The sequence below is a fragment of the Dasypus novemcinctus genome, chromosome 5 (genome assembly GCF_030445035.2).
Source record: "Dasypus novemcinctus isolate mDasNov1 chromosome 5, mDasNov1.1.hap2, whole genome shotgun sequence".
Classification (NCBI taxonomy): domain Eukaryota; kingdom Metazoa; phylum Chordata; class Mammalia; order Cingulata; family Dasypodidae; genus Dasypus; species Dasypus novemcinctus.
Genome location: NC_080677.1, coordinates 92,271,653 through 92,293,963, shown reverse-complemented (window position 1 = coordinate 92,293,963; position 22,311 = coordinate 92,271,653). Strand labels below are relative to the sequence as shown.

General features: G+C 36.1%; 1 protein-coding gene across 3 annotated transcripts in view; it reads left to right on the top strand.

The window, feature by feature from the left end:
* Positions 1–22,311, top strand: part of TFEC (transcription factor EC) — a 252,019-nt gene that overhangs the window by 103,071 nt on the left and 126,637 nt on the right. For all 3 annotated transcript variants that reach the window (XM_058297250.2, XM_058297249.2, XM_071215246.1), the window contains one exon: positions 3,273–3,517. In XM_058297250.2, the coding sequence (XP_058153233.1) occupies positions 3,273–3,517 (245 nt within the window). The remainder of the gene's footprint in view (positions 1–3,272; positions 3,518–22,311) is intronic.

The following is a 22,311-nucleotide window of genomic DNA, read 5'->3' as shown; positions in this document are numbered from 1 at the left end:
TGTCTTCTTAATATCCTTAATCTCTTTAGCCATCTCATTGAATGTATTATGTAGATTTGTTTGAACATCTGTGATTAGTTGTCTCAACTCCTTTATGTCATCTGGAGGCTTATCTCATTCCTTTAATTGGGCCTTATCTTCCTGTTTCTTGGTATGGATTGCAATTTTTTGTTGGTGTCTTGGCATCTGCTTTACTAGATGTATTTATTCTGGGTGCAGTTTTTCTCTTTAGTTTAGGACTTTCTTGTTCTTTCTCCCTTTCTGGTTGTGTAGCAGGAACTGAGGTGTAGTTGATGCTATAAGCCATGGAGGCTCAAGCTGGCTGCATTGCCCCAGGGACTGATGAAACTTCTCTCATTTTTGTCCTTTACTAAGGGTAGGGACAGAGCTACAATCATGTTTAATAATTCAAGTTGTGCAGGCCTAGACTGTAGTTGCTTGGAGAGACTGATGAAACTTCATACCCCTTCCTTCCCTGCCTGGGTAGGAATAGAGTTGTAGGTGTGGGCAGAAATCTATGCCATGCATGTCCAAAATGATCATACCTGCCCTGGTAGACTTCTCACTATTCAGTTGGTGCCATCCTAACAATCTGCAGTCACCTGGAGAGGCTGGTGCAGGTCCTGCCAGCTTCCTCCCTGCCAGATGTGGGGCTGAAGCCTAGGCTAGGGCTGCAGTCTGTTCTGGGTGGAAAGAAGCTGGTTCTTACCTTCACTGTGATTTTCAATCAGCCTGTCTTCCCCGCATGCCAGGGGTGGAGTAAAAATGGCTACCGGCCTCTTTTGGACTTGGACAGGTTCCAACTTTAGCTGTTCTTAGGGTTATGCATTAGCCAGCCAAACTTACTAATCAGTACATGAAGTTGGTGGCCAGCCATCTCTTCCACCTGCTTTTGGGAAATGGAGCTTCCAACTCCAGCCACAGAATAGCTCCTGAGGCAGCTTGTGCTGGGGATGATCACAGGCCTCTGAGGAGTGGCCTGTAGTTTCCCAGAAAGGCTGGCACAGGTCCCCCCATCTTCTTCCCTGCTGGAGGTGCAGCTGGGGCTTAGGCTACAGTAGCTGCAATCTGATCTGGTTGGAAGGAGTCATTCCCTAGCAGAACTGTGATTTTCAGGGTGCCTGACTTCTCCACATGTAGGGGGTGGAGTTAAAATGGCAGCTACTGGCCTCTTTCTGATTTCAAACTTTAACTGTTCTTAGAATTATACTTTAGCCCGTCAAATTTACGAATTAGTAGTTGAAGTTGGTGCCCAACTGTCTTTGCCTCCCCGTTTTTGGGAAATAGAGCTTCCAATTTCAGTCACGGAATAGCTCCTGGGCCACTTGTGCCTCTGGTGGAGGATGGGCACAGGCCTCCATGGTGTGGAGTGTTCTACTCACGAATCGTATCTGCAGATGGACAGTCTCCTCCTTCCATTCTTTAAAGGCTGTTGCGGGGTGCTCTTCTGGTCTCTTGGAGTGCTTTAGCTAGCTCTGGGTGATTACTAGCTGCCCTGTAGCACAAGCTGATTGTAGGAACTCCTTACTCCACCACCATCTTGCTGGTTGTTCCCAGTTTATTTTAATGATTGTTTTATGTATTCTAGTTTACAGCATAATTCAGAGTTGAGAAATTCTGCTTTTATATGTGTACCCATTGCTCCTAAGCTACAGATTTTCATGGAAAACACTGCCTTCTTCTGAGATCCACCATCCCTATCTTCTGCTATCTTCTAGTGGACAGTTGACAGTTCATTGTGGACTGCAGATTGTCTTGTGTACATCTATTATGAATTGGTTCACAAAGCAACTATCTGTATTTATTAAATTCCTTTCATGTTCTGGGGGCAGTACAAGATGGGGACTCTAACCACATAGGAAACAACATATAAGAAATCTTGTCCTTTAGGAGTTTACATTCTAGTATGGAGGGACAAAAGAGTAAATAAGCAATTGCAATAATTTGTGAAAACTGATATGAAAACAATTGAGCAAAGGTGTTCCTTGTAATAAAAGAGGCACCTTACCCAGCCTTGAAATAGTTGTTAACACCACACTTTGTAATTAGTTATATTCTCTTTCACAATGTTCCCTTATGATTCTTGATAATGTTTATCTCCTTTTAAAAATGGGGCTCATATGATGTGCTTTTGTATGTCCTGCTGTGCCTGGAACAGACATTGTTACGTTAAGCATTCAATGTATGTTTTTGTCTTATAATAATGAGGCAACATATTAAAATATAATAAAAGAAATAGTATTGGAGTTGAACAAAATTAACTTTCTTTTTTTTTGTAGATTCCTGTCAATGAAATAGTTCTCTAGGGGATAATCAGAAAAGCAAAAGTTGGTATGATAGCTTATAAATACTTAAACCAGACTTTATCTAGGAGAGGCTATTTAAAGATAAAAGTTAGAACATTGATTTTAAATTCCCTTGAGTGTGTTTGTTGTTTAATCCAGCCACACTTCACATTATTACAATGTCTAATGTGATATGAGATTTTATAGAGACTATAAAGATGTTTTCCCCATACACTGAACAATAATATGGGTGTCCATTACCTATACATTGAATTCCTCTCGCAGCTTCACATTTAACTTTCGTTGTCTTTTATGAGGTTACTTCTAGGCAGCACTGCTCTTCAGTCTGAGACAGCTAAGTCAGAAACTGAGTGGGGGAAATGCGGCATCTGTTGTGGTCTGTTCTTCTATGTGACAGTTGTTCCTATTTTGTGTGTTTGTTTCTCCTTTAATGAGGGTACAACTTTCATCCAGGGAGATGTACGGGTCACTTGTTAGTGCACTTGAATATACTAACACACTCTATACCAGCTGGAAATTGTGACTTGTAGTTGAATTATTTTTGCCCAGCAAATGGTTTTCCTTTTGACATATTTTAATATACTTGCACACTGAGAGTAAGAGTGGGTGAACAGAAAACAGACTGTTTTATTAACCCAGCAGTCACCTTTGAGGTTTGTACATGTCCACTTTTTTCCTTGCCTTTGTACATAATCCCAAGAGACTGGTACCTGGCTTTGCTCAGAATAACAAAGTCAGGCACAAATCTCCAAACACAATTGTTAGCTGAATGCCAACTGTTTCTTCTCATCGTTTTTTCTTTTTCCTAACTTGAACATTAAGAATTGTATCTTTATGGGTAAGACATAACCATTAAATAATGAGTTTATTTTCTATTTTAGATGCCTCCCCTATCACTTGCTAGATTTATTTTTCTATATGTATTTCAGGTGACAAAAATAAATAAATTTTGCCTCTCTTTTGCAGGTTTTTCCCCCTTAAATCCACTGATAGAACGAAGAAAGAAGAAAAATATGTTACAAGCTTTAACAGGACTCGAATTTCAGCTGAGAGAACAATTAGGAGAAAAGGAGAGGAAACTTCAACACAGCCAGGAAACCAGGGCCCAGTGTGCCCGGTACCACATGCAATTTTCGTACAAACCAATGTTTCATAGATTTTTCTCAGTAAGACCCGAATTTTCTACAATTCAACTACCATCTGTTTCCAAGGTATATATTTGTATACATATATATTAATAATTTCTAACTAAAAACAATATAGTAGGCAACAACCCCTGGAAATTCATGCATTTTAATTGTACTCAAAAGTTGAAAATAAAGTAAGAATAAAAATCGAGGGCTTTGTCACAATTCCCATTAAGTGGCTAAATTCATGGTAAGTGGCATGTAAATATTAGAGCAACAAAGCATCTAAAGTACATAATTTTCCCTTTCTATTCATCATCATCATTGTCATCTTCATCATTGACAGTATCATCTTCAACATCATCATCATCATCATACGGATTGATATTTTGGAGCACTTTATTTACAAAGAAGTTTCATACCATCTCATGACTCCCCTGACTAATCAGTGAGGTATACCACACCAGTAGGAAGATTATTAATAGTGATAAACCTTTTTAAAAGCACTCCAAGAATTATAAAGCACAAGTAAGTGGTCTGGTGTACAGAAAGGACACATTCTTTGAGTTAGAATTGTGGGGTCTACATTACTGACTTTCTTATCTTGGGCCATTTAAAGCATTGCTTTATTTAGTTGTTCAGTAGGAATGGTAATAGTATGCCAGAGGGTGATTATGAAGCCTGACTGGAGATTACTTTTGTAGAGGTCCTATCACAGTGGGTGTAGAGAGCAAAGGCATTTTAGGTGGGATATTTGTATTGAGATAGGAGCTTAGAATAATAGATCACTTTGAAGGCCAGCCTTGTGAATCTATGAATGACTCTAAGGTGAGAGAGAGCCATGTCTTCTGACTATAGTATACTTAGAAAACTCAATTTAATTTAAATAACATAGATTATTATTTATGGTTTTTACCAATTTCTTAATCTAGATTTTTAGAGTACAAATATGTGAAAGAGAAACCTTGCTATCAAGATTCTATCATGGATAAGGGAAATAAGTATAATATGAGGAAAACTGTGCCATGGGGTGGAGCAGCACAGTGGCTGTACATGGGTTTGGTGACACTATGGAAGGCTTTACTATGGAAAGGGCCATTGAATTGGGCCTGAAAGTATTGCTACATCTATTCTCAGGGAATAGCTCTGAATTAGGAATAAATGTGTAGATCATATTTACTTTAACTTTCATATTAAAACTATTCTTAAAAATAAGACTATTCTACTAACCTCCAGTCAACTTTCAAACACATTCTGCTTATTTATTATAAATTAAGATTTCAAAAATCAGTGCTTCTTAGGGTCATGGGTATATTTTATATATAATTATTTCTTACTTTATTAAGTTTTTCATTTTAGTCCTTATCATTTTCTTTAACTAGAAATGTTAGACAGGTTTTTAATGGAAAATTACAAAAGATCATGTGATCTATCTCTTTTTCTCAAGATCATTTTCATGTTCACATCCTCACCATCAAAACAATAAAACACATTTTTAGCACTTATTGAGTAAGTGCTATGGGCCAAGATTGTGATAAGCACTTTCCATACATGATTTCTAATTCTTAAGTAATCCAGTACAGTCACTGTAAGCCCCATTTTGCATATAAGGAAATGAGTTTCTGAGATTTTAAAAAATTAGCTCAAAATTGCATAGCTAGGACAAATGTTCTATAGATGACCATCACAATTTTGGCATTTTTTATCATCCACCTGGTTGATTTTACCACTGCTCACTAGCTTTATTAGTGAGGACTCTAATGATTTCCAGAAAGAACAATCCAATTTGAAGCAGATTATGCCACAATGAGAATTTGTTGTCTCACATTACCAGGAAGGAAAACTGCTCTGCAGGGTGACAGGAATCAGGACTTCAAATGTTGTCAAGGACTTCCCTCTCATATGTACTTTTCTCTGCATGCCGTCTTTATTCTTAGACTAGTTCCTCACAGCTAACATTGTAGCCTCCGGTCCCACTAGAATTACATCCTCGCAGCTTGTTGTCATAGAAAATGGGGGATTATGTTACTCAACTCCAGTACGAAAAATTCTGAGCTCATATGCCCCAGCCCTTGGGCCAGTCATTATGACCAAGATGGTGAGTGCTATGTTCAGTTTTATTGATCAGGTATTCACTTTTGTGGCTGGAGGGGAGATGGAGGGAATGGTGTCTTATCCGAATTGGGTGGGTGGGGATAGAATGCCGGCATGGTTTCCAAAAAATTATCATAAGCCAAGCAATCATGCCAATTTGTGGCTGTTAACATAGACCATTAAGATACTAGTTCTCATTGCCTTGGTTTATTCTTCACCATTTATCACCCTAGCTGATTAGGTCTGTGAAATCTCAGCTGCAGGATGAAAGGGTTTTGCCTAATTTTGTCCATTAAAGTAAACCTCTGTAAAGTTTGTTTTGAACAGTTGAAGTTGATTTAACCCAACTATATTCTCCAGTCTTAGACTTTTATTTATCTAATATATAAAGTTCTGTTACTGATGGGAGGAGGATCAGTCTCTAAAATGGAAAGAAATGAAGATCAACAGGTAATGGCTAAATTAAAAACTCCGTAGAAGTGTTAGGTAGAAAGATACGCTTTATGCAGTGGACACATGGTTGGAATTCTGTCATTGGCTAACTTGTGTCAGCCTGTCAGAGCCTGGTCAAAACCATGAAAGGCTAGAATAGAAGTTAAACTTCTGTGTTTAAAAAGCTGAGGACTGGGTTCTTGGGTCTGGGTTCCTGCTCATTTAGAAGTCCTGGTTAAAGTCATCAGCCAGCTCACACTTTAGACGTTTTAAATGTTGAGATGTGACATTTTAAATGTTGAGACATGCCACTGTAAAAGATTCTAAGTCTTAGAGTCTCATACAGTGAGTGACAAGTGCATTTCAAATGTTATGTTATAAAACTTCTTGATTGCACATTGTAATGCAAGTTTCAATATATATTTATTAGTTGATTTTAAAGAATGTTACTAGGCTATTTTAGAGTGTAAAAAATAGGGGTCTTTAATTGATAGAACAGTGTTTCTTACTATGTAACATGTGCCAACTCCATGTTGATGTAAGTGGAGACACTCTATGTGGGAAGCTCCATCCTTGGAGTGTCTAATCTTGTTTTATTGATAACACAGGTAAAGGATTGAAAATTATAAGAAGAATTGTAGCCTTTTCCTTTTCTATAATGATGTCAGACTTCTCTTGAACTCCTCTTCCCTCCACCATGTGACAAAAACTCATATCCTTCTGGGGGAGGTTTACAGAGGTGAAGGAAAAGATGGTGCATAGTGGGGAGGATAATGGGATGACAATTTAACTTTCCAATTAAAGGATCTCAAGGACTTTCAGTTTAAAGTTTTGCTTTCAGGTTATGTCTGGCTCTTTGTGGGAAACACTTGGAATTTCATGGGTAGAAGGTGAAGCTCACATGACCTTATGTCCTCTGGCCTGGATGGTTTTCTCTGAGATGCCCTTTGTCTTGCTGTCCACCTGGCTGTTGGGGCTTCCTGCTGGAATCCACTGTGGATTCCCTGTGGCTAATGGGATTCCTGGCTGTTTTCTCAGCTAAGGCAGAGTCAGTGACCAAGGCCAGTAGACCTCTAGCTACAGAGCCCAGTTAACACCTTTCAGGCGGGACTTTCCTCATTGCCACCCTCATCCACTAGAAGCCTGCAGGAATATTTGTCAAGTCACCATTTCAGATATGCTAAGGTCATTCCACATTGTCAGAGTCTTAATGCCTCTCTTGTTTGTGTTTCTTTCTCTCACTAAAGGTTTCAGTCCTTTTGTCCACCACATACACACCAAGGTGTTTTGTCCCAGGGTAGGAAATCAGGACTCTCATTTCTGTTCTCTTATCTCCTTATGTCCTCATCTTCATTTTTTTTTTTGGAGAAAATATACTACTTCTTCTTAGTCTGTTAGGACCAAGAAAAGGCAGTTAAAATCATAATCTTAGAATCTGTTGCTAAATTCTTCCATGCCATTTGCACTTTGGGTGTTCTAAATTTGTTAAATAACCAGTAGGATTTTGCCATCACCTCCAGATATTATAAAATCTCATTTACATTTATGTTGAACATGCTTTTGAAGTTACCTATTTCAAAGACCTTTTACAACCTAGCTTTTTTTTTTTTTTTACAAAGTTCAGACTGAAAAATAAAATGAAATAATACAAGCAGCCTATATAATGTACCTTTCATTCTTTAAAAGCCCCTCTGCCTCTAGAGTTGGTGAAAGGGATAGAAATGACAGAGGCTGTAAGCACAAAACAAAATGGCAATTATGCATTGTCTGTAAATTTTTTTTTTTATCAGAATGAAGGCAGTTTCTCCTAGTTTCCTTTTCTTACAAATTTGAGGGATTCATTGTTCAGACCTGAGCAAATGAAGCTAAACTGTAGGATGAGTAGTATATGAATTGCAGTGGCAGCCCTGACATATGCTAAGTTCAGCCAAGTTTTGATCAACACCTTAATTAAGAATGCTAAAGAAGCCACCTAATCCCCATTGTGTTGTCTGAATAACACATATTACACACCTGAGACTGGTGGCATGTAATACCCTGTGCAATCGCTTTGTGGCCCAGGAACTTACTGTTGGAAGGAAATTGTTCACCGAAGCTGAGGGGAACAAGAGCAGGAGTCAGCTTCCCCTGAAGAGTCCTCAGATGTAAGACATCCTGGCCCTGAGATTCTCATCAATCAATACCTGCTTTTCAGTGTCTGTCTTGATTTTGGCTAATGAAGCAGATAGAATTAAATAACCCTTCGGGGAATATATCACAGCATCTGGAATAGTTTCAATATTAATGTTGTCCCTCTTTTTCACAATGTTTGGCTTATAATTTTAGCCTAATTTCCTTTTACTTATTCTGAAACTCAGAAAAAGGTCACCTCTAACTTTATAATCTCCCTCCATAGGTGTGAAGAATGTTGTCCATTTTCAACTTTTCCTAATAGGTCTCCTTTTTGGAGACTTTTAATAATTCATTATGACTAATAGTCATCCCTTCAAATTTTTCATATTTACTTAAAAATGCATAATGAAGATTGATCAAAAATTATCAAATCTTTCTTTAGAGTTGTAAAATAATATATACTTATTTTAATGTAACATTTTGTGTGATACCTGTATCTTTTAAAAAAGAAAGATAAAAAATAATATACACTTAACGTACAAATTTGTTTTGCTAATTTTTAGTGGCAACACTGTTCTCCTCATTTACAGTTACCCTTCTGTAGGCCAGATAGGTAAATGCTAATTATTTCTTGTAGCTGCCACTAGGTGAATATAGTGTCTTTTAGTGTTAACTGACTCTGTGAGTGAAGTTTCAGACATAGGTAATTGAGAAAAGCAGGAATAGTATACATTTCCATTCTAAATTATATTTTTAATATTAATATATTACTATATAAGGTGAGTTTCAGGCCAAGATTTATGGAAATAACATACCTTGGTGTTTTGTTAACTATTTTAACTCTTTAGATTCAACAGTAACCAATTCCTTTGGTTTTTTCTTTCAGCTTTCTAGAGTTTAGGTGCAAGACATTGTCTTTCTACAGTTTTTTTGAGAACCAGTCCAACACTTTGTAAGCAGCTGCTTTGGCAGAAACACTTTCCACTTTCTGATGACCTTATTTGAGAATATAAGGAGCTTCCCATTTTCTGCCTCTTGGGTGGCTCTTGAGTTACAGCAGTTTCCTTTCGTCCATGTGGAGACCAGTTCCTGTTCCCTGTTTTGTTCCTGCCTCTCCTCTACCCCAGATGTTCCTTCCTTTGCTTGTCCTTTAACCCCCTTCCCCATCCTCCTGCCCACTAAAGTCCTCTATTGTGTTCCAAGCACTTGTTATTACTTTACGCTCTTTTATTTCTACACAGCCTTTCAAAGTGTCTGGAAATATCTTACCTATCATGTTGACCTTGTTGTTGTTTACCTGTTTACTGTTGAAGCGCCTGGCTCATCCAGTAGAAATGTAACCTGCATGAGAGAAGGGACTTTTATTTATAGATGCTTCTTTGCAGGCTAGAACAGAGTAGGTGTTTACAAAATATTGGTGTGATAAATGATATTCCTTAAAACTCTGTTATTGATATTTGTGATGATTCGAAGCTGGATGGGCCTCAGAAAATCACATCTTTCAAGCTAAGCCATTTCTGTGAGTGTGGCCCTATTGTAGGTGGGACTCTGCTTAGGTTACTTCAGGTGGGGCGTGTCCCAGGGTGGGTCTCTTACCAGAGTCCTTTATAAATGGGATGAATATGGAGAGACAGACACAGAGAGAAAGCCCCGGGAGCTGACAGAAAGCTACTGAAGTCAGAAGCTGGAAGCCATGAAGCCCAGAGAGAAGCGGGAGGGACCAGCAGACACTGGTATGTGCTTTGCTGTATGACAGAGGAGTCCAGGATCACCAGCAGCAGGTCTTCCAGGAGAAAGCATCACCTGATAATACCTTGATTTGGACACTTCCCCGGTCTCAGAACTGTACGCTTGCAAGTTAATAACTCCTCATTTAAAAGCCAACCTATTTCTGGTATATTGCATTTTGGCAATCTAACGAACTGAAACAGGATTCTTCATTCTGTTTATTCACATGATACACAGGCAAGTTTATCCACATGATACCCAGGCAAGTTTACCCACTACCATGGATACAGTAAATATAATTACCGATAGCCTGCAAACATACTGTATATCTCAAGTTTAGAGCCCTCCACTGAACTGCAACTCCAAGTATTCAACTGCTTTCACTTAGATGCTTCTTCAAACTCAATATGAACTGAGGCTAGATTAGTAATCTGAAATTTCCCAGTGCTCTCACAAAACAAAACAAAACAAAACAAAACAAAACAAAACAAAACAAAACAAAACAAAACAAAACAAAACGCCATGCTTGTTCTTTAGTATTTTGTACGTCATAGATGGAATAACTATTCATGTACTTTCTCAAGTTTCAAAATCTTCTCTTTCATCCGTGTTATTGCAAAATTCTATCAAATCTCCTTTGTAAATTGTTTTAAATCCACCCATTCTTTCTGTTCCTGTGCCACTACTCCATTCAAGCTCATCATCATTTCTCATCTGTGTTATGACAGCAGCCCCACATTGGTGTCCTTGCATCCAGTCTCATTCTTGTGCCATCTTTCTCGCTGTGTAGCCCCAGTGCTCTTTCACCATGTAAGTATGATCATAGCACTCTCCTCCCTAACAAACACATGAGCAAAAGCTTTTAGTGGTTTCCCATTCCCCTTAAAATAAAGGCCAGACTCATTACCTTGACTGGAATGGGTGATGGAGCCTTATCCCTACTACCTTTCTTAATGAACTGCATCTTGCTTAGGCAATTTCTCCTACATTATACTTCTCAGCTGGACTGTAGCTAGAAACCAGATAGAAAAATTTGAGATTATAGTCTACAATAGGGATTTGGTATCCTGGTTTTCCATAATAATAATTGAGCATAGATGATTAAAGTTTGGAAACACAAACACATGTGCTAGGGTAACATCCTAAGATAAACATTGAAGAGCTCCCATGTGTAGGATTACAATACCATCACAAAGGTATACTCATAGAGAAAACTTAGACTTTTCCCTAAGAATCATCTTTGGGTCTGTTCCAGTATATGAACAAATATTCAGTTAAATCACAGTTTTCAGCTATTACTGAATGGAAAAATTTGCAAAGCAGTTATTACTTGTTTCCCATTATGGCCATAGAAATGCATCAATAATACCATCAAGGATTTTCTACTTCTGATATGATTGAAAGACATTTAATAATTTGTAATATAGGCATAATTGCCCCCCTGTTCTGCCCAACCATTTCTAGGATAGGTGCTTTTTTAAAAATAAAAATTCCTTTACTGGTTCTTGTGCACAAAAACACCCTTCCTCTTTCTCAAAGTGATTATTTAATTAGCCAGTCAAGTCTGCTGTTGGGGCAAATGGTTTTTAAGTATTTTAAAAACTTTAAACCAGGCATTATGTAATTAAGTGTAGGTAATATATATGTTAACTTATTTAAACTTATTTAAAACTGCTACTTTCTGATTCTATCTTCATCTTCTTTTCTTCCATTACAGTTGGAGCATATTGCAACTGCCTTCTTTCTTCGCTGTTATTAACTTTTCCCCTTTTATCAGAAAAAGGATCTTGCTTTCTTTGATTCTCTTATTGATATTTTAAAAGGACTTTTTTCCTCTCTTGCTATCTCTCCCAGGCAAGTCCCATCCCAATTGTCCTTTCTCATTCATTGTCATTCTTTGTGTCCATCCTCTTATCCTGGCCTAGCTTTTTTCCTTTTTCTTTTTGGGTGTGAGGGTGGGAGTGGGCATTGGAAGTCTCATGTCAGATTCAGGCCTTAAGGAAAATGCAATTGTTTAAAATGGAAATGCCAATTTATACTAAAAAGGCAAGGCTTCTTTGTTTCGATAAATTAAAGCCTTATGCAACTCATACTCATCTAAAGAAATTTTAAAATAGAATTTCTAAATAACTAACTGGGAAATTCTCATCTTGGCTTTATCACTGAATATAAGGAAAGACATCTGCTTCAGAACCCCCATCTGGCTTTTACACATGCATTTCAGGCTCAGTATGCCCTTGCTCTTTCTTTTATCTATGCCCATCTGCTTGGATGGTGTATTCTCACACTAACATATTTTCAGACCCTTGCCATAGGGCAGAAGTGCCAAGCAATTATTTGTTGAGATAGATAGCCCACAAAATACTGTATGTGACATCTGTTCTGTAGGAAATCCCTCCCTTGGGGCAGGAGTGTCATATTGGCACCTCATAAGAATATCGGAATTGACATACAGGAACAATTCAATGTTTTATTTTATTCTGAATTCTCACTCAGAGAGCATCCAATACCAGATGCTTTAGAAGACCGCATAACCCCCTGACTCTTTCTCTTGTTCTCTTTACACCTATGGTAATTAGCCATACTATACCATGGGGAGAATTTCTTCCTGACCCCAGCTGGTAACCAAATTATGCCCTAAAGCATGAAGATTGGCATACTTTAAAATTTATTCAAGCCAAAATACTAAAAAATGGCATGTTTTTCATATTAATGTACTCACTGGAATGTTTGAACTAAATAATATCTTAAATAATAAATTCCACAAATTACTCTTAACAACTTCTTATATGGCAAAATTTCAATGACAGATGAGCATTTTAAACATTTAAGAGTGCTGGTAACCATGTTTGGCAATAGGTTCTTCTCCTTTAAACAAATAATTTCAAGCAAATGGAAAAGTCCACAGTCCATAGTGGTTCAAGACTTGAATTTTCATATAAAGATACCTTTTGTTAAACTTTTATTAATTGATTCTTTGTAAACTCTGAATTTGCTGATTTTTACCATTTGAGGATAAGTATGACAGGTTAAGTTTGGAGCCAAATTCATTACTGGCAAATTAAAAATACGAAAAGCAAGGTAAGTTCTAGGTAAATTCACACTTATTTCAATTTTCCATTCCATCTACATCAGTGGTGCTACTCTCTTCAATGATCCTCAAAACACCATGATCACCGCAGTTTCCAAAAGAGTTAGAACTGTATAATTATGAAAGATTTTTTAAATTAAGAAATAAAAGCAAAGCACCCAGCTAAAAATTGGACCAGTCCATTTACTTAATTTTATATTTAATTAAGATTTAAATATTTAGTTTTAATAAGTGGTATCAGTTATGTGTTTCTGCAATACAAACTACTATAAAAATTGTTGTCCTAAGACAATAGTTATTTTATTTCTTCATCATTCTGTGGGTCAGCAATATGGGCTGAGCTAATTTCAGTGGTTCTTCTATTGCTCATGTCATTTGTTGCCTGGTCACTATCCCAGGAATAGAAGGTCTAAGGTAGCCTCACTCACAAGTCTGGAGGTTGGCATTGACTATTTGCTGGGCAATGTGTTTCTAACAGGATAGTCTGGTTTCACATGATAGCAGGGTTCTAAAAGCATCAAGAAATGGGGCCAGCCCTAATATGCAAACTATTTTAAACTTCTGCTTGGTGATGTCCCACTGACCAAGCCAACATGGCTAAATCCACAGTCAGTGTGGGAGAAGACTACGTAAGGGAGTAGGTACACAGAGATGTGATTCATGGAGGCTTTAATAATCTATCATGTGTTGCCTCCAGAATTATCAGAACAGCTCTTACTCAATTGCATTATTTTCACAAAGTCTAAAAGGAAACAGAATTATGTAAATAAAAGAAAGATCAATCAGAGAAGGACTGAGAGTATGGGATGTTTCATTCATGTACAATATTGTATGTCTTTAGGTAGTTAAGTGATTATAATAAACAAAAAGACCCGAATAGCACACCATGAGCATGTTCAGTCAATCCTGGAGAAATTGTTTGGAAAGGATATGGACTCCTTTTCTTATCTGGAAATCTCTAGACCTAGATACCTCTCTTCTAAATGGTATATAAAGGCATAGATTAATGCCTTATTTTATTCTAAGTTGTCCCTAATCTTAAATATCATTATATGTTATTTGATATGATAGAAAATGACCTAAGCTTTCTGTTTTATAGCTTTGATCATTTAATACTGGGGGTATTCTGTGAATTAAATAAAGAATGAATTTCTTAATAACAAGCCAATATTCTATTTGAAGAAGTTACAACGAAACAGCTTTTTACCAGCTGACTTACATCTATATATTTTTAAACTTTTTATTTTAAACTAATTGTAAGTTCACAGAAAGTTGTTAATTTGTATATAGAGTCTCTTGAACTCTTTACCCTGCTTCCCAAAATGGTGATATCTTGTGTAACTGCAGTGAAATGTCAAAACTAGGATATTGATATTGGTACCACACTACTAATGAGACTACAGATCTTACTCAGTTTTCAGTAATTTTTAAATTCATTCACATGTATTACAATAGTTACTTGCAATTTGATCCCATGCAAAGATTTGTGTTTGCCTCATGACCATTGGAGTGCAGACCTGTTTCATCATCTCAGAGAAACTCTTTTGTATTACCTCTTTATAGTAGTATTCACCCCCCACCCCTGTAATTGTCCCCTGGCAACCACTCTTTTGTTCTCCATCTCTATATTTTTGTCATTTGAGTTGTTATATAAATGGAATTGTACAGTATGTAACCTATGAGACTGGCATTTTTTCTCTAAGTATAATGCCTTGAGATCCATCTCAGTTGTTGGATGTATCACTGCCTCATTCTTTTTTTATTGTTAAGTAACAGTCTATTGCTGTTCCAGAGTTTGTTTAACCACTCACCTGTTGAAGGATATTTGGATTGTTTACAGTTTCAGGCAATTACAAACCATGCTGCTATGAACATACAGCTTTTTTAGTGAACACAAGTTTCACTTCTCTGAGATGAATGTCCAAGTGTGCAATTATTGAGTCATATGGTAAGTGGAGGTTTAGCTTTATAAGAAACTGGTGAACATTTTTTTCAGAGTGGCCATACCATTTTATATCCCCACCATCAGTGTATGAGAGATCTGGTGTCTTTATATCCTGGTCAGCATTTGGTGTAATCACTAATGTTCATTTTAGCTATTTTAATAGGTGTGTAGTGATATCTCATTGTGTGTGTGTTTTTTTAAAGATTTATTTTTTATTTCTTTCCCTCCTGCCACCCCCCCCCCCCCCCGTTGTCTGCTTTCTGTGTCCATTTGCTGTGTCTTCTGTGTTTGCTTGTATTCTTCTCAGTGGCACCTGGAATCTGTGTCTCATTTTGTTGCATCATCTTGCTGAGTCAGCTCTCCAGTGTGTTGTGCCATTCCTGGGCAGGCTGCACTTTTTTCATGCTGGGCGGCTCTCCTTAAGGGGCGCACTCCTTGCTTGTGGGGTTCCCCTACACGGGGGACACCTCTGCATGGCATGGCCCTCCTTGTGCCCATCAGCACTGCGTGTGGACCAGTTCATCACATGGGTCAGGAGGCCCTGGGTTTGAACCTTGGACCTCCCATGTGGTAGGTGGATGCCCTATCCATTGGGCCAAATCTGCTTCCTTGATTGTATTTTTCATTTGCATTGCCCTAACGGCTAATGATGTTGAACAACTTTTCATGTGCTTATTTGCCATTCATATCTCCTCTTTGGTAACATATCTGATTATATCTTTTACCCATTTTTGTGATTGAATTTTTTTTTTTACCATTAAGTGTGGAATCTTTCTCTATGATCCAGATACAAGTTCTTTGTTGCACATGTGGTTTGCAAATACTTTCTTTCAGCCTGAAGCTTGTCTTTTTATGCTCTTAACAGGGTCTTTAATAGAGAATTTAATTTTGTAAAGTACAATTTATCAATTATTTCTTTTATGGATTGTGCTTTTTGTATCACATCTAAGAACTCTTTATGCATTGCTACATTCATTTTGACAAAATTTTGTTTGTCTTTTTTGCATCTAATTTCATGAAAGGTATTGATCTGTTTTTCTTTTTTTGTATTTCTGTCTGGTTGTGGTATCAGGATAATAATGGTCTTATAAATAAGTTTGGAAATACTCATTTATCTTCTGTTTACTGGAAGAGATTAGGTAGAATTGGTGCCAATTCTTCTTTAAATGTTTGGCAAAATTCTCCACTGAAACCATCCGATCTGGCGGTTTCTTCTTTGAAATTTTAAAATTACAAGTTCAATTCTTCTTCAACATAGAGATGTTGAAGTCCCTAATTATAATTTTGGTTTGTCTACTTTTCCTTTCAATTCTATCAGTTCTTGCTTCATGTATTTTTGTTCTGTTGTTTGGTGCATGCACATTTAGAATTGCATGTCTTCTTGGTGGATTGACCCTTTCACCATTATCTAATAGCCTTCTTTGTTTCTGATAAATTTCTTTGCTCATAAGTTTACTTGACATGATATTAATATAGCCACTCCTGTTTTTTAAAATTAATGTTTGTATGGTATGCATTTTTCTAGATTTTTACTTTCAAGCTATATCATTATGTTTGAATGAGTTTCTTATAAACAACTTATAATTTGATCATTTTAAAAAATCCACCCTCCTAATCTCTGTCTTTTAATTGATATATTAAAGAGTTGCACTTCATACCATTACTGATATGTTAGGGCTTATATGAGCCATTTATAATTTGTTTTCTATTTGTTCCCTCCGTTTCTCATTCTTCTGATTCCCTTTTCTTTCTGTGGATAACTTGAATTTTTTCAGAATTTCTTGTGATGTATTTGTAGTGTTTTGAGAATATCTTGTAATATAGTTTTTTTAGTGGTTGCTCTACCTATTACAGTATATATATATCTAATGTCACAATTTACAATTGTCACAGTCTACTGGTATTGCCATTTTACCAATTCGAGTAAACAGTGGAACATTTACTTCCATTTAGATTCCTTTATCCTCCTCATTTTTAATATATACATCTTTTAATTAGTTTTCTTATATACTTTGAGCACACATCACATGGCATTACATTTTTTACGTCAGTCATCAAATGTGATTTCAAAAATTCATGAAGAGAGAAACAGTTTTTTAAAATTTATTTTAAACTTTTTGTTTATTTAAGTTTTTCAAGGAAAAATAATTTATCCTTTCTTCCTTTCTGAATTTCTAAGTATCCTTGTGTTATCATTTCCTTTCTGTTTGGAGAACTTCCTTTAACCATTCTTTGCAGATATACCTGCTAATGACAAATTCTCTCAGTTTTCTTTCATATGAGAATGGATTTATTTTTCCATCATGCCTGAAAGATGTTTTTGCCAGATATAGAAATTTGGGTTGACAGCTTTTTTTTCTTCCAGCATTTGAAACTACTTCCTTCTAGTCATCATAATTTTATAAGAAATTGGTCATTTGAATCTTTGCTTCCCTATAGATAATGAGTCATTTCTTTGTGGCTGCTTCAAGAATTTTTATTTGTCTTTAGTTTATTAAAGTTTGATTATGATATTTCACAGCATGGATTTCTGTGGATTTTCCTGTTTGGGAATCACTCATATTCTTGAATCTAAGAATTTATACTTTTCATCCAACTTGGGAAATTTTCAGCTATTATTTATTGATTTTTCCTGTCCCACATACTTTCTTTTCTCCTTCTGAAATTTCAATGACAAGTGTTAGATTTTTTTGTTATTAACCACAGATTTCTGAGGCTGTGTTCATTTTTTAAAAATCAATTTGCTTTCTTTTGTTCCAAGTGGGTAAATTCTATTGCCCTCTCCTCAAGTTCACTGACTTCCCATCTCACCTTTAATTTACTATTGAGTCATCTGGTGAGTTTTTAAAAAAAAATTTAGGTTCTTGTATTATTCAGTTCTTTAATTTCTACTTGGTTTTATCTTATATCTTCTATTTCCTTGCTGAGTTTTTCTCTTTTTCCATTAGCTTCAAGATACTTTGATATTGCTTATTGAAACATTAAAAAAAAATCTTTGTTTCAAATTCCAACACTAGAGTCATCTCAGTTCTGGCATTTATTGATTGTCTTTTGCAACTATCCTGATTCTTGGTATTATGAATGATTTTCAATTGTATCTTGGACATTTTTGGATTTTGGTTAGGAGACTCTGGACCTTATTTAAATCTTCTTCTTTAGCAGGCAGTTACCCTGTTTAGATTTAGCAAACATGTCCTAGCCTACTTTTGTGAGATGTAGTTCCAAAGTCACCTTAGTTTTCAGAGGCCTTACTGGGCTATTTGTGTCTACTTTATGTGTACGCTACTTTGAGCTCACTTTTAAAACCTGGTTGGTATTCCCAGCTAATCTCCAACCTTTTGGTATGTTGCTTCTGGTCATTTTCACATTTGTGCTCTTCAAGATTCTGCCCAGACTCCCTGTGAGGGTTTAAAGAATCTCTTTTGTGACTGACTCTAGGCTATTTCAATGATTGCTATTATTTCTCATTTAAGCTATTTTTAAACCATTTTTGCAATAATTTTCTTAACAAATACCTTTAAGCCTATCTGCTCTAAATCTGCTTTTTCTTTGAAGAGCAGAATAGAGTTTAATTTGACCATCAAATGAAAAAGCTATTAATAACAGGTCATGTTCATTTAAAATGAGATTATTTTGGCTAGTATGATGGTAATAGCAGTATAAAAAGGAAGCAATGTAAGAAAGGTTATAAAGAAAGCCAGTGTATATGCATAGTTGTATGTATATAGGTGTGTATGTGCGTGTATGTGTATTTATAGGGGTTGCTGGTGGCTAATTTGACAAAAGAGAAGACATTTTGAGTCCAGCATTCCTTTAGTCTAAGTGCCTGGAAAATAAGCTACTCTAAGAATCACAGGATAAGGAGTCTTTAATAAAAGGAAGGAAAAGTAAGTGACATTTGAGACATGCTGAGTTTGAGGTTAGGATAGGATAGTGACTCAAATAGTTAGTATTTAGATTTACAATTAGGAGAGGAATCAAGCCTAAAGTATATATTTGATAGTGAGCTGCACAAGGGATCGAAGAGAAAGAAATATATAATAGGTGAAGGATAGAGTCTTGGCATATATTCACAATTAGGAGTGTAAGACAAAGAGGTGAAAAAGAAGAGAGGAAGGGCTGAGAAAGAAAATAGTTAATATGGTGTAGCAGTTTGATATGGCTTTTGAATTCCAAAAATAGATATTGGATTATGTTTGTAAACTGGTCTGTCTGAGGTTTCACTTTCATTTGCTTAAATTATGATTAGGGCTTTGATTGGGCCATCCCTGCCCCTTGGTCAGTAGGGACTCACAGATAAAAGACATGGCAAAGGACAGAGTTGAGAGTTTTTTTGGCTAGAGCCCTGGAAGTAACTATACAGAGGAGCAGAGCAGCTGAGCCCAGACAGAATTGAGCCCTGGAAAGAGAAAAATCCAGAAAGCCTGAATTCTTGGCAGATGTCGGCAGCCTTCTTGTTCCAATGAGTGGCAACAGACTTTGGTACGGGAAGTAAATTATACTTTAAGGCCTGGTAACTGTGGGCTTCTACCCCAAATAAATACCCTTTGTAAAAGCCAACAGATTTCTGGTATTTTGCATCAGCACCCTTTTAGCTGACTAATACATATGGTGTAGGTCAAAAGAAGAAATATTCAGGAATGAGGAGCTCATCCAAACACTAGAAAAATCAAAGAAAATGTGGACTCTATAAAGACCATTGGACTGAGTAGTTTTTATTGGCCTTTCAAAGTGTCATAGTTTCGAAAAGGTTTGGGGATAGAGGCTAGATTACAAAATACTAATGTATGACTTAAATGTGTAAAGGCTTACATTGACAGTGAAAGGAGGAAAGGGAAACCATTGGATAGTTTCGGGGTACAGCAAGGTCAAGTCTTGAGGACTGCACTATAATCTATAACATTTGCATTTTTCACACATATTAGGTATTGTTTTTAAAGCTCTGGTGTTTGTGTTTGTGTGTGTGTGTGTGCTCACACTAATTACAATGTCACCTTTTCATATACTCATTCCCAAACACACACACTTACTTCTGTTCTGTTTTGTTGATGGTGTTGTAGCATTAGCAAAACTGTTTTCCATCTTCAATAAAACAGAAAAACTTCACAGAGAAAATAGGTTTTAAGGTGAGTTAAGGCAGTGAAATTTTGAAAATTCAGTGGTTTTATGACCAAATATTAGGCTGCATTTTGAAAAGGTCAAACTCTGAGAGGGGCATTAAGTATCCAACTCTGTATAATAAATTCTGTAAATCTTGAATACCATTTACTGATTCCTTTGCAAGTGGGTATTATACCTGTTAATTACACTTGAAAAAATAACCAACATCCTCATTATTAGTATCTATAAGTAGCAATTCATCAGCTGGGTATCCCAGGCATATATATTTAAAGCACAATGTGCTACATAAAATCTGTGATAGTCAGTTTAATTAGCATCTGATAGGAGTTAGCAATTTAACTTCAATTTACAGCATAAAGGTTAGGTGTGGTGAACTCATTCCATCATACTAATGCTATTACAATAATGAACAGTAAATTGACCACTGAATAAAAAAAATTAAGAGTAGAGAAAAACCATCTACTAAGTTGAGTAATCCGTAAGGTTACTCACATGCCATTGAAAATGTACTCTTATTTTAACTTTTAAATGCATTTGTCATTAAATGGTATTGCTTATGGGAAGCTAAAACCAAAGTCTAGTCTAGATAGAGACATAATGAGAAAAAAGTAATCACATTAACAGCAATTGCTTCAAATCAATTCTGACTTTTATAAAATTGTTCAAGTTGCCAGATGCTGGGGGCAAATTCTCTGGATGTTTATGATCTCACACTCAGGAATCAAGATTTTTTATGTTCTTTTCTACATCCTGAATACATTTAAACTTACCTCACAAATTCTTTTGTTGATCCCCATTCAGTCACAGGCATTTCTGTATTTGTCCCTTATGTTTTCAAAATTTTCTTGTGGTTTTTGTTTTTGTAATCTTGACTCACTTTTATAATAAATCCTATCAATTTGTACAACCTGGTGAAAAAAAGAAAATGAAACACAACTACAAAGAAACCTGGTATACAAAAGTTTTACAAACCACCTTTGAGAAGTTGGTAACCCCGGAAGAAAAGTAAAGCAAACATAACTAAATTTCTGGCATTGATTATTGGAGTATGGGGTTATTGCTTTACAAACTTTTGGAGCTTGCATTCCTCAAGGTCTCTCAACCTGTGTATATATTTTCCTAACATATACTTCTATCCTACTTTCTATATGAGCTTTAGAAATCAATGAAATTATAATAATTGGAAAGAAGAGAAGAGGTTTTTTAGTTTTCTATAAAAAAGGGAGAGACTATTTTAGGCATGAGAGATGTGAGAAAAAGAGCATGGAACATGAAGTTACAAAAAGGATATGCATTTGGTAAAAGCACAAAGAAAATACAAGAAAATAAAACAAATAAACAAAACCAAAATTGAACCCACCCTTAAACCATTTAACAGAGTAAGCCATGCATTTAATTGTATTGTAAGTGGATTTAATTCTCAGAATTCAGAGCCTCAAATTCTGCCTTCTTTATTTTTCTTCCTAGTGCCCTTTCAAGCCCATTTTGTTAGCGTGTGCCTTCATGTTCTCTCTTTCTCAGTGTGTGTCCTTGAAAAAGTTGCTTTTGTTTTAAAAAACTAAAATGATAGCCTCGTCTATTAACTATACCTGTAGGATTTTCTTTTACTTCTATAGATCACACTTCAGAGTTAAGTGTCACCTTACCCTGCTTTCATGGATGTCACATCTTGCCACTTACTATGAAATTGTCCCTTGAGGACAAGACCCAAGTCTACTACTTTCTTTGAAATTTCAAAATATTCAGTTTGCTGATGTGTTAATGCAATAGGTACTCAGTAAATGTTGAATAAATTGAACTAATGAAAGGGATTCAGATTCTTTCACTTTTGTTAAGAAAGAGTAATCTATTCTTTCTTAGGAGTGGTTTAAATAGCTGTAAAGGCATTTGTTGTGGCTATTCATATAATTTAATTTGCATTTTGTTGTTGAGTCTATGGTAGGTGGCTGGGTTTTCTAGTAATAATCATATTCAATTCCACATTAAACTTTCTGAACACAAGATTAGAGTATCTAATTTGGCAAGTGGCCAATTACTCAGTGACTATTGAGGTGACCTACATTTTCTATTTTCTTTTCATGTAGGTAAAAGGAGCAGTAATGACCATCATGGAAATTTACCTTCTTTACTTTAGGGGGTGGGGATTCCCCCACTCAAAGAAATTACTTAAATTTATTAATATGGTGAGCATCTACTTTTGCCATGACCCTGATTTTAAATCAATTAGAAGAATGCATTCAAGAAAGAGAGCACATCTAGTAAAACTAATTCACACACAAACACACATACACACATATCTTTCTTTTCACAGTTTTGTTGCTCAAACTTCACCATAATTGTACAAAATACCTTAGT